Source organism: Quercus robur, chromosome 7 (genome assembly GCF_932294415.1).
Source record: "Quercus robur chromosome 7, dhQueRobu3.1, whole genome shotgun sequence".
Taxonomy (NCBI): Eukaryota; Viridiplantae; Streptophyta; class Magnoliopsida; order Fagales; family Fagaceae; genus Quercus; species Quercus robur.
This window is the reverse complement of record NC_065540.1, coordinates 10,887,337-10,903,471: the sequence shown is the minus strand read 5'-3', so window position 1 is coordinate 10,903,471 and position 16,135 is coordinate 10,887,337. Positions and strand designations below refer to the sequence as shown.

The 16,135-nt window shown below is 34.4% G+C and overlaps 2 protein-coding genes across 2 annotated transcripts; both read right to left on the bottom strand.

Moving 5' to 3' along the window:
• Positions 1-11,759: 11,759 nt before the first annotated feature.
• Positions 11,760-12,748, bottom strand: LOC126690831 (short chain aldehyde dehydrogenase 1-like). The gene is made up of 2 exons (XM_050385958.1): positions 12,711-12,748; positions 11,760-12,555 (listed from the first exon to the last, which is right to left on the bottom strand). Exons 1-2 carry the CDS (start codon positions 12,746-12,748, stop codon positions 11,760-11,762), a joined length of 834 nt encoding a protein of 277 aa, XP_050241915.1.
• A 1,430-nt stretch (positions 12,749-14,178) lies between these two features.
• On the bottom strand, positions 14,179-15,516 carry LOC126692208 (short chain aldehyde dehydrogenase 1-like). Its single transcript, XM_050387734.1, has 2 exons — positions 15,287-15,516; positions 14,179-15,146 (listed from the first exon to the last, which is right to left on the bottom strand). Exons 1-2 carry the CDS (start codon positions 15,322-15,324, stop codon positions 14,351-14,353), a joined length of 834 nt encoding a protein of 277 aa, XP_050243691.1. The 5' UTR covers positions 15,325-15,516; the 3' UTR covers positions 14,179-14,350.
• Positions 15,517-16,135: the final 619 nt, after the last annotated feature.

Here is a 16,135-nt window from a genome sequence, read left to right as displayed (position 1 = left end):
TTGAACTTTCAGAAATGACTACAATGATTACATAGCAAATCAATTGATCATCCGAACATGCATTCAAAAAAGCACAATAGCAGAGGGATATATGCATGTCCAAAGCACAAACATGATGCAATGAGAACAACAAAGCATAACTCAAAGCACCATAAAGCCAACAAGAAAACAAGCAGAACAAAGTTTTCTAGTTAACACAAAGTCTTCTCCCCCTTGGTATATGCATCTCCACTATGGAAAATCTCTCCCCCTACAAATGTGCACGAGAAATAGAATTTCTCCCCCTAAGGATGTGCACAAGAGTCATAACAAGAGTCATATAGAAATGACAAAACACTCCGGAATACTCTCTAGAGTATACTCTCCCCCTTTTTGTCAGGAATAGACAAAGGGTCAAGGAGAAAAAAGGGCAAGAGAAGAAAGAACGAACAATGATAATGATGCATGAGGGGTGCAAGATGAATGAGAAAATGAAACTCAAAGCTAAGACAAAGTAACATGCTACAAAGCATAAGGTAAACATGACAAGCTAGGATGAAACAACAAGGTCAAGACCAATGCATGACAAGGGTAGCAAAGGTGTGTGCAAGAGGTGGCTAAGTGCAATGCATGACCAATGCATGAAAAATGCACATGTGGGGCAAGGTGTGTTAAATACACAACCAATGAACCAAACATGTTCCTAATGAGGAAACATGAGAAACCCCAAAGTTTGGTACTCATCGGAGTCCAAACAAGCGAGAAAATGCCTAAGAGACATTTTATCAAACACCTAGCATGCATATCATGAACAATAATGTGAAACAATGCATGAACATCATAAAATCCACCCTTAATACATGATCTTTTTGCCACAAGGGGCCAACATCCAATGCAAATCATCAAAAGAAACCAATCCCATGAAGAAAATTGACAAAAAAAAATAAGTTTTCCCAACCCCTATGATAAAAATCCCAACCAAAAGCACAAAACTCTCCAAAACATAATCTAAGAATCAAAATTAATGAAAAGAGTTTATAATTACCTTAGAGATGTTAAGGGAATGAAAAATCATTCAAATTGGTTGGGTTTTGATGTAAAAATATTGAAAGAGGGGTTTTAGAGAGGATGGGAGAGGTTTAAAACAAGTTTCCCACGAAAAAGCTCATTAAAAAGCTGATTCTGGGCGCTTCGCGACTGGCGAGTCGCGAGCCAAGTCGCGAGAGAGCCGCGAAACCTCTCTGGATGAACTCGCAGCTTAAACTCGCAGCTTGCAAGTCGCCAAACTGAGTAGCCAAAACTGGCAGCTTGCTGGCAGCTCGCACAAGTAGCCAAAATGAGTAGCCAAAAAATCTGACACTTGTTTTTCAAAACAGAACATGTTTAAACATTGAAAAACAAAGTAAGCACTAAACATAAACACAAAAAATGATAAAAATCACTTCCAAAAACATATAAAATGATCAAAAATCTTTTTGGATTAAACCATATATGATTGAGCACACACACATCACATTTAGACAAGTACAATCTAACAAATGAATAAGACATTCATTGAACATTAGGCATGTGTGTTGTGTGTGTGTATCAAATGTGGAATAGTCCTTAGTCTAGAATGAAGCTTCAATGATTAATTCAATCAAGTCATACACAACTAGTACTAAGTCAAGTGGTCTATCTCAATTATAGAAATGAACATATATGACCTCCCACAAGAAAATGATTACATACAATGAAGCTTTTCATTTGGCTTCTTTACAATTCTTAACATTTGATCATTTTGAATCAAAACACCTCATTTTGAGATCGATGCCTGAAATTTGTGATATCTCAATTTGATGAACAAGCATTTGGCTTTTTGGACATCATACACTTTCATATAAGTCGCTTTCCCTTTTTCCTAGTCAAATACTAGTATATGCGACGACTTTTGCAGCTCATTATCTCTTTCATTTTGAGATTTACATTTATTGAGCTCTTTAAGCAATAAAAATAAAAGAGTGGGAAGAGATATAAGCACAAGTCTACGCATGTATCAAAACCAACATGACTATTGACAAATCATTCATGACAAGCTTGAAGATCGATTTACAACAATTACACAAAGACGTCAAGATTTTTCCCACAAAGATATAAGTGCAAAAATAACAAGCTAAGCTCGAAAATGCACAAAGCCATTTGTACAAAGGTACAAGGTCAAACTCACATGTGATATGTGCTCAAACAAATACGATCAAACTTTTTGAATTTTTCACTTTTTATGTGGTTTTGGATTTTTACTCACACAAAATAGAAACATAAAAGTAAGATAAAAAAACGAAACAATGCATACAAATAAATGCAAGATGCACAAAATGCATGAAGATATGACATTTAATGCATGAAGGGTCCTACAAAGATCGAAAGAATTAGATCAAGGACCAAAAGAGCAAAAACTCAATCATAGGAACCCTTCCTCATCCAAACAGAACGATTGTTTGGAATGAGTGTCTCAAGAGAAGCGAGACGAGGGTTGGAAGAATGAGAATCGGAGATGCACATAGTCAAGGAGTTAAGAGCATTAAACATTTTCTTTAACAACATGCTATTTTCACTCAAATCTAGTTTACTCTTTTTAGCACAACTTCCAAAAAGCTCAAGTTTCTCTTTTCTTTTGATTCTCTTAAGAGCTTGAAACTTAGAGCAATGAGGTCTTAGATGACCAAAGGCACCACAATGGTGACAAACAATGTGTTTAGGTCCACTAGGCTTTTTGGGAATAGATCTAGCAACATGGTTTTGTTCCCTCTTCAACTTATGACATAGAGGTCTTATATGACCAATCACACCACAATGGTGGCAAGTTGGAACAAACTTAGATCCATCCAAAGCCTTAGGTTGAGACCTAAACGAAGGTTTTGACTTAACAGTCTTTCTCTCCACCTTTTGATTTCTTTTATGTGGAGGAATGTACACCGATTTGTCCTTTAAGGTAGAACACACACTAGGCACAAAATCGGGTACCACAACATGATTGCAACAAATATTATCATCCATTTTATCAATGGGTTCAGCAATCAAACACTTGGCATGCATCTTAAGAGATTCATTTTCACATTTAAGATCATCAACAAGTTTGTTAGACAAAACAAGTTTAGCATCCAAGTCCATATTCAAACATTCAAACTCTTTCAGCTTTTCAAGAGAAATTTCAGCAAGTTTTTTATATTTCTCAACTAATTTGTTGGATTCATTCAGCTTAGCAATCAAATCATCCTTTTCACAAAATAACTTGCTCAAATTCTTTTGAAACTTCTTAGCATTTTTCTTCAAGAGTTTGTCAACAACACCCATGGATTCAAATAACATGTCATCACACTTATGAGGATTAACACTCATAGAGGCATTTTCACAAACATGTGGCATGTTACATTCATCACCAACCAAATCATGCAAAGAGGCATACAAAGCACAATCCATGGCAAATAAACATAAGGGGTCAAGGATCACACTTAGGTATTTAAACCACAACAAGTGTACTCGCTCTGATACCAATTGAAAGTTCAAAAACGTGTATAAAACACCCTTGAACGTTTAGACCCCCAAATACAAAATAACCAATTCAAGCTTTATGACAAACAACAAGTGTGCGGAAAATGAACATAAGCTATAAACAGAATTGGAAATCAATCTAAGCCAATTATAAATCACATCCACAGCAGAAAATAAAAGGCAAAGATAAAGGGAAGAGAGATGCAAACACAAGGACAACACACGATGTGTTATCGAAGAGGAAACCGAAGTCCTCGGCGAAAAACCTCTCCGCCGCCCTCCAAGCGGTAAACAATCCACTAGAAAATACAGTTGGGATACAAGGACAGCAATAGACCCTCCAAGCCTAATCTACCCAGTGCACCTAAGCCCTCCAAGCTTCTTGCTCCAACGAGGTTGCGCCGAACCTTTTTCTTTTCTAGCTTCCCGGATTCCGCTACTAGACCGTAGCATCAACCAATGAAGATTGGTTCCTTCCTAACTGCTTCCCAGAAATCCAAACAACTGTCTCACAGTGATGATGATGGTGAGAACCAGGTTTGGTATAATGCCTCTCAAGGATTTGACAATGGAGAGGAAGAGAGTAGAGGAATTTGAAGAGACTCTAAGGTATAGATTGTGGGTGAAACAATCTTGTTTTTTTTTAGGGTTTCTCTCTCAAAATTCTCTCTGGAAGCTCTCTTTCAATTGTGGGTAAAAGGGGTATTTATACTGGAGTGGGAGAGGAATGTGAAACGTCAGGTTTTACAAAACAGGGGTGGCTCGCGGCTTGACCTCACGGCTTGACTAAGTCGCGAGATCCAGTCGCGAGTTAACCGTATGGCCAGTTGTCCTGTTTTGTCTTGTAGTGCTTCAGCTAGCATGACTGTTCATCTTCCAGCATGCTTGGCACATGTGCTGCTTCTGGCGGCTTGCAGCCGCGAGTCACCCGCGAGTCCCAGCCACGAGTCTCTGTTTTCTTGCACACTCTTGAGCAATCTTCACTCTATCTCACTCACTACCCTTACGACAAACCCACCTAAATACAGGGTTACTAAATGCTGAATTACAAGCAAATTTGGCACGGAATAAAGTCAATTAGATAGTTGAAGAAATTCAACCTTACAGATAGAAGTCTTCACAGAATCCTTTCTATCAAAAATTGATGTTGAAGCTCAACAGATTCTTGACACAAGCTGTATTTGTCGAGAATTACAAAATCAGACTTTTCAGATCTTATTAAATGCATATTCCTATGTATTTGTGTAGAGTTTATTTTCTCACAACCTTAGACATATATAAGGATTATTTTAAAGGTCGTCACATATGCAATTGAGTGACCTAGTGCCTTGTTTTCTCTGAAAAAAGCTACTGCGTTTTTACGCCAAAGGGTTTTGTAATCAAAGAGCTTCCTAATCTTCATTGTGCATGAAGTGAAGAACTTTGCAGTCAACATCTTCTTCAAGTTGGTGGAGCTTGTCACGTACTGGGATCCGTGTATCATTAGTTAGTCACGTACTAGGATTCGTGCATTAAATGGAAAAAGTGCCGCTACAAGATCAAGTCCAATTGTGTATAGGAGTGAAGATTCAACTATAGGTTGGTAATTTGGGATAGGCCAAGGGTAGTTGGTAAGATTCCTTTTACTTGTAATCACTTGATTGTTGATTAGTGGATTCTTGGGATTGGTGATCTTAAAATCACCCGGTGAGGTTTTTGCCTTGATGATTTTTCCCATTCGTAAACAAATCACCATGTCAAATTTAATTTCCATTACATTTAGTTTAGTTGGTGATTTATTTGTGTTACTACGCCATTGCATGTAATTGAACCTAGTTAATTAACTTGGGTAATTAATAAATTTGCAAAGGGTCAATACATTTTTGCCCTGTCAAGTGGTATTAAAGTAGGCAGACTCTGATTAGGTTTTAATCATTGCTATGTGATCCATTGACCCCTGTTGTCATGGATAAATGATAGTCTCTAATTATTCCACCTTTATTTGATGGCACTAACTATGCATACTGGAAAGTACACATGAGAGCTTTCTTGTAGTCTTTAAATGAGAAAGTGTGGCAAGCTATGAAGATTGGCTAGACAAAGCCAAAGGAAGCGCCAGCTAATTGGGATGATGCAAAGATCGAAGTGGCAAACTTCAACAGTAGCACCATTTTCAGTGCGGTCACGAATGAGGAGTTTTAGAAAATATCCTCGACTGAAACTGCAAAGGAAGCATGGACCATTCTCCAAACGACCTATGAAGGAACTAAGGCCATTAAAGAATCCAAGCTTCAAAGGCTTACTACAAGCTTTGAGGAGATCAAGATAGAGGAGGATGAGTCATTTGATGAGTTCTATGCCAAACTCAAAGACATAGTCAACTCAGCCTTTAATCTTGGGGAAACTATTTCTGAACCCAAGGCCGTAAGAAAGGTGCTAAGGTCTTGGCCTGAAAGATTCCATACCAAGATCATTGCCATTGAAGAATCAAAGGATATTGACTCTATTCCTTTGACAAAGTTGATTGGAAACTTGTAAACTTATGAACTAGGGTTGACAAGACTCGAGAAAGCAAGCAAAGGAAAGAATGTGGCACTGAAGGCCAAAAGTAAGGAGAAGTATGAATCCTTTGAAGATGAGGATTCAAAGATGAAATCCTACATCACTAAGAAATTCAAGAAGTTCATCAAGAATGCCAATGTGAAAGGATTAGATAAGGACCGATGGTAGGGAAATACGTCTCAATCCAAGGGTCAGAACAAAGGGAAGAAAGACTCTAAAAATGGTGGTCAATACACCATTCCCTCTGGTCCTAAGTGTTTTAGCTGTCATGGTTTTGGGCATATGAAACAAGAATGCCCAACATATCTCAAGGCAACTGGAAAAAGCAAGGCACTTACTGCAACCTTGAGTGACACTGAAGTTGAAACTGAGTCCAATGACAGTGATGATGAGGGAATTCTAAATGCCTTCACCACTACAATCAATCCTCCTGGAGGGATTACAGAAGTTTTGGATGAATAAGAAGACTTGGTGGAGTCAAAATTTGAAAAGATGGATAAGCAGGATGACATCCATACAACTTATGCAAAATTATACAAGGTTTCAGAAAAGTATGAGAAACTGCATAGGTTGGCCACCAAGAAGTTGAGCGATGTGGAACTTGATCAAGAAAAGCTTTCCACAAAGTTTGATGAGGTAAATCAAACCATTGGAGCTTTGCGGTTTGAGAACAAATTCCTTGCTGAAAGGATAAAGAAGATTGAAGTGAAGCTGTTCCAAGTCAAAGCTCAACTGGAGAGGACTTCTAGGGCAAAGCTAGAAGAGATGTTGAGCTTTCAAAAATCTGCTTCTGACAAGATTGGATTGGGGTATGAATTCTTTATATCTCCTAATATTGCCTGTTCTAGTAAAACTGTATTTGTCTCACCTACTAATGATGATATTTCTGAGAATGTTGACACTAAAACTGAAATAGCTAGTGAGAACATAGACAAGAGCAAATCTATTCTAGGAGCACCCCCTAAGGTTGAAAAGAAAGAGACTAAGAACCCCAGGACTAAGAAAGACAATAATAAAAAGTCTCAAAAAAAGAAGCCACATTTCTGTCATCACTGTGGAGCTTCAAGGCACACTCGTCCAAATTGCTATAAGTGGTTAGCCACTCAAGAAAGTAATAGTATGCTCTTATTTGGAATCAGTTTCTATCCTCTCTTACTCCTCTGGGAGATCTTCTTAAGGCCATTATGTTCCTTTCCAACCTTAATGGATTCAATTCTTCCCCCTCACCTCAGGATCAAAAGTTTGCAAAAAGGAAAGGTCCTCTCTGATAGCAATTAAGATCAAAACCCTAACTGAGTATGGTAAAAAAGTTGACTTTTTGATCTGACCGTCTAATTGAGTTGAATTTTAAACCATCTTGTAGATCATATTTTTCCCTTCGAAACGATAATTCACAGGCCAAAATCAGAGTTAAAACATATGAGATATCGACAAAATACCAAAACCCTAATTAAAAACTTCTTTTTTTTTTCTTTTTTCAGGTTAAAAGGTTGTTTTTGGACCAACTTCGTGCAAAAAATAGTACCGAATGGGTGAGAATTGGAGTGATTTGGCTGAAATAGCTTGAATTATGAGGTTTAAACCACCTCTCATAAAGAGGGCTCGATGATATCTACCACGGATTGGAAGGAATTAATTTTTTAAGGAAAAACGTCACAGAATTTCCTACACTGCATCACCTCCCTTCCGGACATGATATCTTGATGACCGTAACTTCAAATCTTGCAAAGTCAGAACCAATGGAAACTAGACATCCATAGCTTTCTAGGGATATAAAGTTTGAAGAAAATGGAGGTTGAAAAGGCCTCCAAACAGCTACATGAAGATCAGACCAGAATCGAGAAAAAGACGAAATAGCTCGATGAGGTGGCAAAAATGGTGGGCTATGTGATGGTGTTTTGGTACACCATCACATAGCCTCCCATTTTTTGCTATCTCTATAAATACCCCCCCCCCCTTTAAAAACAAGAAGTTTTGGGAGAAAAAATAGTGGAAAATTTTGGGATAGGGGTTTAAAATGTCGGGGCCTATTCCAGAACTTTTAAAAGCACTGGTGTAGGTTAGACAGACCTATTGCCACACTTGTTGCATAGTGCTACAAAGCGCCACAAAGCGCTAGGAAAAAATGCGTCAAGATAGGCCTTTTTGGTCTATACCAACATTTTTTCGAGCTATCCCAGCGGTTTAAAAACACTGGGATAACCCCTTTTTTTTGTAGTAGAACCAACTTCTTTTTTATTCTTGCTTATAAACTGTTACCCATTTATTTTAGTGCTCTTCCCCCCATCCCCTTTACTTTATTGTCATCCCATTTAATTTTTGCTAATCCCCACTCCCCTTTTATTTATGGCACTTTTTACTTATCTTGCTCTCTATGTATATTACTATCTACTCACCTAAGAAAAAGATTTTTTATCCTTCCCTTTTAAATGGGTTTTAAACCTTAAGTAAAACACAATATGGGTGTGTCATCTTAAGGATGGTTGATGGCTTAGAACTCTTGTATCTTTTTGATGAAGGACCCATAAGGCTTGAAAGAGATTAAAACTTATTTAAGGGATCTCTAAAAAAAACCCTCTATTGAATCTTTACTATTATTGTCATTTAAATTCAAGTTCTTTACTTTTGTTGTCATTCAAATTTCATTACTTTACTTTTCCTTGTTATTTATTTTCCTAGCAATTTTATTTACTTGCTTTAACTTTCTTGCACTTATTTACTTGTCTTTAAATTCATAGCACTCATATACTATTGTTGTTCTTTACTTTTCTCATTAACAATGTTGCCATAAATTGATTTCTTGGGTAAACAAATTCCCTTAGTATGTTTTTCCAAGGAAATGGTTTTCAAAAAGAGTTTTATTCCCTTTTTCAAAAGTTGTTTTCAAAAAAATAAACCCTTTTCTTTAAAAATCCCCCTTTAAACCCTAAAAATGTTTGCTCTTTCAAAACAATCCTTTCTTTTTCTTTCAAAATGTTCTTTCTTAAAAAATATATCCTTCTCTCTTTAAAAAAATCCGAAAAATGTAATATTTTTCTTAAAAAATCTTTCAAAAAAATTTTTTTTTTCTTTTACCACGTTGTAATTTCTTTCAAAAAATGATAAAAGAAATATTTTTAATGAGAAAAGTTTCTAAAAGAATATTTCTTTTCTTAAAAATCATGGGATTTTTGGAACCCAAAAAAAAGAGTATAAAACCAATGAACCTTTTCTTTCAAAATCATTTTTCTTACCAAAAATAATTTTAACATAAGTCTTTTACAAAAATCATAGGATTATTTTTTGGTTCAAATCTTTTCAAAATAAAAACCCATGAAATTTTCAAAAAAAAAAAAAAAAAGCTTTTCTTCCTTTTAAGGATTTATCTACTTTTTTTTTTAATAAAAATAATTTTTTTTTTCAAAATAAAGCTCATTTCTTCAAATGGTTTTCTCAAATAAAATCATGGGACTTTTTTATAAAAATGAAAAATAAAAAATAAAAACCCAAACCCCTTTTGCTAATCTTTTCCTTAAAACTTTTTCTTACCTCTTAAAACTAATATTTTTGCTAAAATATTTTTTTTTTTGAAACTACAAACCCCCCCCCCCCCCAAAAAAAATTTCGGGTTCCCCTAAATAAATATATATAACCTTTTCAAAAAATCTTTTTTTTTTTTCAAAAAAATTGAAAACTTATTTCTCATTACAAACTTGACTTGTTCAAAAGAATTGATGTAGCCTAAGCATGTAGAAGCCGAATCTATAACATATAATTATTACAACACTTTCATGAAACTCAAGTTCTACAAGAACACAAGCTAGTCGGCAAAATAATAGAGAAAACCTCTCTAGCAAACTTTTATTAATAGACGCATAACATTAAACCACCACCTTATAAAGAGTTTATATATATAGGAATAGAATTTATCCTACTCCCTTTAGGAAAAGAATTAATAAACCTACTTCTACTTAATAGAGGAAAAAAAATTAAATAGGAAAAGAAAAAAAAATTAAAATCCCAATTCAACTAGGAAAAGGATTTGATTCAACGTCATAGAGTAAATAAATCCTAATTCAAATAGAAAAAGGAAAACAATAAAAAAAAAAATAAAAAAAAAAAAAAAAAAAAACTCTTTGTTCTTCATAATGTGATTTGCATCAAGAATTCTTTTCTTTCAAAAATGGTAAAAGTGGTTTTACCTAAATAAAAAAATAATAAAAAATAAAAACTTCTTCTTCACAAAAACAATGAAATTCTTATTAAAAAAAAAGTATATTTTCCAAAACTCTCCTTTCAAAAATAAAGTTAATATTTGCCCATGTGTTGTTATTTTAAACTTTTCCTTAGAACTACACCTTTAGGAATTTGTGCCTATGGTACAATTCCATTGAGACCATAGCATAGGTACCAATCAAGTTTACATATTCTCTTCTTTCTTTGTTGGCACTAATATATCTCCATTGTCATATTTTTATGCATGGTAAAAATGAGAATAATTGTGAATAACAACAAGGTGCTACCCCCCAACTATCTCTCTTTTTATTTCACGTAATAATTTATTAGTGTAATAGTTAGTATTCACATGCTAATGATCTAATAAATAAATATTTACATGCTATTGTATCTATTATTTCTACCTACATGTACATGGTAAATATTCTCTCACATGCTATTTATGTATACATCTCACATACCTTGATTGTAAATATTCTTTGACATAAATACTCACATGGTATATTATAAGTAAATAAGTACTCATATGAATGTGTGTGTGTGTGTGTGTGTGAGAATATATATATATTGGTTGTGTAAAATCTTTTTCCAAAAATCAAAATGCCAAGTATTTTATTGCTTCACTAAAAAGATAATGTTTGGATTAAATTAAAATAGGGTATTATCCTTTCGATAGGTGTTGTGGGGTGCTTAACACCTTCCTCACACGTAACCAAGCTACCAAGTCCAAGATTTTTGGTTCAAAATTTTTGGTTTACCTTAATTAATAAACCCTAAAATTGATTTAGTTAATTAGGTAATTTAAAATGAATTAGACCCATAGGTAATCAATCACACTTAATACAAAACCAATGGTTGGTGGCGACTCCTAAAATAAAAATAAGAAAAATGAACCCACACACACACATCATCCTAAAAACACAAGCACACAAAGAGTCCCATCGCCAAGGACCCTATGTGTGATCAAACCCATGTATTCGATTTATATTTCCGCGGGGGGGGGGGGGGGGGGAGGGTCCACATTTATTACAAAAATAAAAATAAATCATAAATAAAATTTTTATTATATTTAAAATTTGATATATCAAATTATAAAGATTTGTAATATCTTTAAGGATCTAATTAATGGATGCTCTCGTGATATTTGTTAATGGACTATTTTAGGAGTGTTTTAATGTCACTTTTATTAGAAATATAAAAAAGTTGTAAAAAAAAATCAGTTACATTTTAATTTTTCTCTAAAATGTTTCTAAAATTTTTCACAAACCAAAGCCTTTATGGCATCTACTATCTTTTCCCTATCTTTAATATTAGTCTTTTATATGTGATAGATACAACAAAGATGAGGGGAGTATAGAATCCTTTTTATAAAGGAGAATAGTCTGTGGCAATGCCACTAAATTATTTTAACATCACTTTAAAGATAACACAAAAACAAATGAACAAGAAATGGAGGTGATAGTTGCAACATGCAACACATATATTGATACACATCAGGAAGAAAGGCTTTTTAGTGCATTTGAGAAAGCTGGATTGGTAAGACTATAACCCCCATCGACAACCAAGTTCATCCCACTCACATACTTAGACTCATCACTCCCAAAATAAAGCGCTGCCTCAGCAATATCTTCAGGCTCCAATACCACTCCCTTCAAGTTTGCAATCGATGAAACCACATCCACCATCTTTTTCATCTCCATCGTCGGCATAGATTCCATTAGCATACGAGTCGGAGTTGCAAAAGGAGACACACAATTAACTCTTATTCCATATTGTCCCAACTCTACACTCAAGTTCTTAACCATTCCCACTACAGCATGCTTTGATGCCACGTATGCATGTGAAACATCATCGGCCATTACTGAAGCAATGCTTGAGGTGAAGAGAATGCTTCCTTTCTTAGCTGGAATCATAACCCTAGCAGCATGCTTGGCACCCAAGAAAGCACCGAAAATGTTGATGTCTAAAACCCTTTTGAAATCTTCGTTTTTTAATTCTAAAATTTGTGCTTTCCCGTTTCCTGAAATGCCAGCATTGTTGAACATGATGTCCAACTTTCCATACTTGGATACAACCATGTCTACAGCCTTTTCAACATCAGATTCATTTGTTACATCACAATGCATATAAAAGATGGATTCAGAGCCAATGTCTTTGCAGACTGAGTGACCTAGCTCATCTTGGACATCTGCTATAAGGACCTTAGCACCATGTCGAACAAAAAGCCTTGCAGTGGCTTCACCTATGCCACTGGCACCACCGGTTATTAACGCTACCTTACCTTCTAATCTTGAAGGACCAAAAAAAAAAAAAAAAAAAAAAAAAAATGAAGCAATCTAAAATTTATTAGTCAAAAATATTAGCTAGTTTTTAATATAACATAAATGATAGAAACAATGTGAATTTGAGAATACGGAGTTTATAAAATGTTGTTATAATAATACCTTTTGGTGATGGGAGTTGCTAAAGAATTAGCATTCATCCTTTCCTTAAAATTGATGGTAGGCTGGGTTTGGTGATGGAGAGGTGGCGGGGGTAGTGATACAATATATAAGTTATTTTCAACTAATTTTAGCATCTAAAGTTTTATGCCATCGTAAAAGCCAGCAAAAACAGCTAATATCTTATCCAGATTAATTTAAGCTCATTCTAAAGTGTATAAATCAATTTTCTATTGTTCAACTAAATTATAAGAGAAATGCTATGTTCACAATATTTTCACAAAAATTCTTTAAGTGTTCTTTTGTTATTGGCTGTTACTAGTGGGCAAAATGTAATTCTAGTGGTGGATTCAAATTAAAACTAATAATAACTTATCAACTAATATTTTTTGTGAAAATATAGTAGAACTTCTCAAATTGTAAAGATCTAAACATAGGCATATGAAAAGAAATTTCCTGGCTTTAAATAAAACTTTGCATCTAATGAGTCAGAAATCTTATAGATAATCAAATTGACGATTTGACAGACATGATTTAAGAAAAATGATAACAAAAGCTATCTACATGTTTAAGATGACGTTTATCCAAAAAAACGTGTTGAAGATGACAAGACTAATCCTAATAAAGGCACATTTATTAACCATATATTATGTGTGGTTAGTTTAGTATATAGTATCCTATAAATATCTCATATTGAATTCATTATAAAATTGTAAACAGTATAGTAAATATGTAACTATTAAGGGTTTTCTTATGTGAACATAGGCTGAAACATGTAATCCACGCCTTCCCTCTATAAACAATCTTATGATCTTCTTAAGATGGTCAAGATCAAGTGACTACAAACTTTTGTACATATATCTATTTTCAAGCCATATTACAAGAGAAATAGAGCTAGTCTCAACAAATGGAGAACAGATGGTTGAAGTATGAATTACTAAACGGAGGTCATCAAGTTTATTTTGATTAACAATCTTATTAATGTACATAACTTTGCATCACAATCTTTTTTCTCATCTCTTTTTAACTTATTTTCATATTGAGGTGAAAATCATCTTTCACTCATCAATTTGTCATCATTTTATTAAGTTCTAAAGCGTAGGCACAAATGTCTATGCAAAAATGCAAAAATGTAAATCTTATAGCTAAAATGCATATGTGCCAATGTGCCATGCATACACACAATGACACAAAATTGAATTAATATTAAAATTAATTTGAATTTTATTACAAAAATAATATCATAGATGTTCTCATAACATTTGTTAATTGACCATTTTAGGAATGTTTTGATATCACTTTTATGGGAAATATAAAAAATTGCAAGAAAAATTAGTTACTTTTTCTTCTTTTCCTTTAAGTTTTTTTTTTTTTTTTAAAAAGTGTTTCATAAATCAATGCCCTAAAGGCAACTGTTAATTTTTTGCTATCTTTAATATTAGTATTTTATTTTTGATAGATACAACAAAGATGAGGAGAATTTTGAATCCTAGTTCTTTTTATAAATGATAATAGTCAATGTCAATGCCATTAAATTATGGTACTTGATTTTAACATCACTCTTAAGATAACACTAAAATAAACATACAAAATAGAGAAATGGAGGTGATAGTTGCAATTTGCAACACATACATTGATACATATCAAGAAAAAAGGTTTTTTAGTGCATTTGAGAAAACTGGATTGGTAAGACTATAACCTCCATCAACAACCAAGTTCATCCCACTCACATACTTAGACTCATCACTCCCCAAATACAGCGCTGCCTCGGCAATATCTTCAGGCTCCAATACTACTCCCTTCAAGTTTGCACATGATGAAACCACATCCTCTACCTTATTCTTCTCCATCTCCCCCATAGCTTTTCTTAGCATAGGAGTTGCAGCTGCAAAAGGAGACACACAATTAACTCTTATTCCATATTGTCCCAACTCCACGCTCAAGTTCTTAGCCATTCCCACCACAGCATGCTTTGATGCCGCATATGAATGTGGAATATCACCGGCCAGTACTGAAGCCATGCTTGAGGTGAAGAGAATACTTCCTTTCTTTGCTGGAATCATAACCCTAGCAGCATGCTTGGCACCCAAGAAAGCACCGAAAACGTTGACGTCTAAAACCCTTTTGAAATCGTCGTTTTCTGATTCTAAAATTTGTGATACCATGTTGCCTGAAATGCCAGCATTATTGAACATGATGTCCAGCTTTCCATACTTGGATACAGACATGTCCACAGCCTTTTCAACATCAGATTCATTTCTTACATCACAATGGATGTAAGAGATGGATTCAAAGCCAACGTCTTTGCAGACTGAGTGGCCAAGCTCATCTTGGACATCTGCTATAAGGACCTTAGCCCCATGTCGAACAAAAAGTCTTGCAGTGGTCTCACCGATGCCACTTGCACCACCGGTTATTAACGCTACCTTACCTGCTAATCTGCAAGGAGAAAGTGATAAAGAAACTAAAATTTATTAGTCTAAACGCTTAGCTAGTTTTAATTATAATATAAATGATAGAAAGACTATGAATTAGAGAACAGAGTTCATAAAAGGTTAATATGTTATAGCAATACGTACCTGTTGGTGATGGGAGTTGCTGAAGAATTAGCACTCATCTTTTCCTTAAAATTGATGTGAAATCTTTGCCAAATTTTAGATGCAAGTTATGTTTGCGAATGTCCCCTTCATTGTTTGTAGCTACTTTATAGGGGAGAGGGTCAACTATATGCAACTTGGGCAAATTAAAAAGGGAAACAGGAAGGAGAAAAAAACAAAATCCTTACATCTTCTTTGACGCTTCTTGTTATGTATTAAGATTCTACATAGCCGCCAATAGGTGAAGTCTTAGTTTTTAATGAGACGACTGGCTGAAATGCTATAGAAAGCATAAACAAAAGTTTTGGTATTGAGAGAGTTTAATGGAAATTTATATAAATGAAGAAATTGATTTCCTCAGCTACTTTTTTTGACTGCCAATAGGCAGCCATCGAAGTGGAAGACTGGAGAATAATAAGTCCTCAGCGAATACATTATCAAATGAGACGAGGGAGAAAAGGACATTTTCATTATTTTCTTAATCTCTTTTTCCGGGTATAATCCATCATGTATATATTCTACTAGATCAACACACCTACTTTATTATATGACAAGGTTTTTTTTTTTTTTTTTTTTTGGGTGCAAATAATATATGACAATTTGTAAGTCGTAAGTGGGAAGAAATTGAATAGATAGAAAGAAACACTCATTTCTCTTTATTCCCTTAAAATCTCAAATTTTCATTCCCTCAAAAATTGGGAGAAATGATAGAGAATTAAATTAGATTTAATGAATTTTTTACGAAGACTCCCAAAATACCCCTATACACTCAACCCTTTATTTTAAAATAAGGGTCCAATTAAAGATTACATGGAAACTTTATAATTTAAT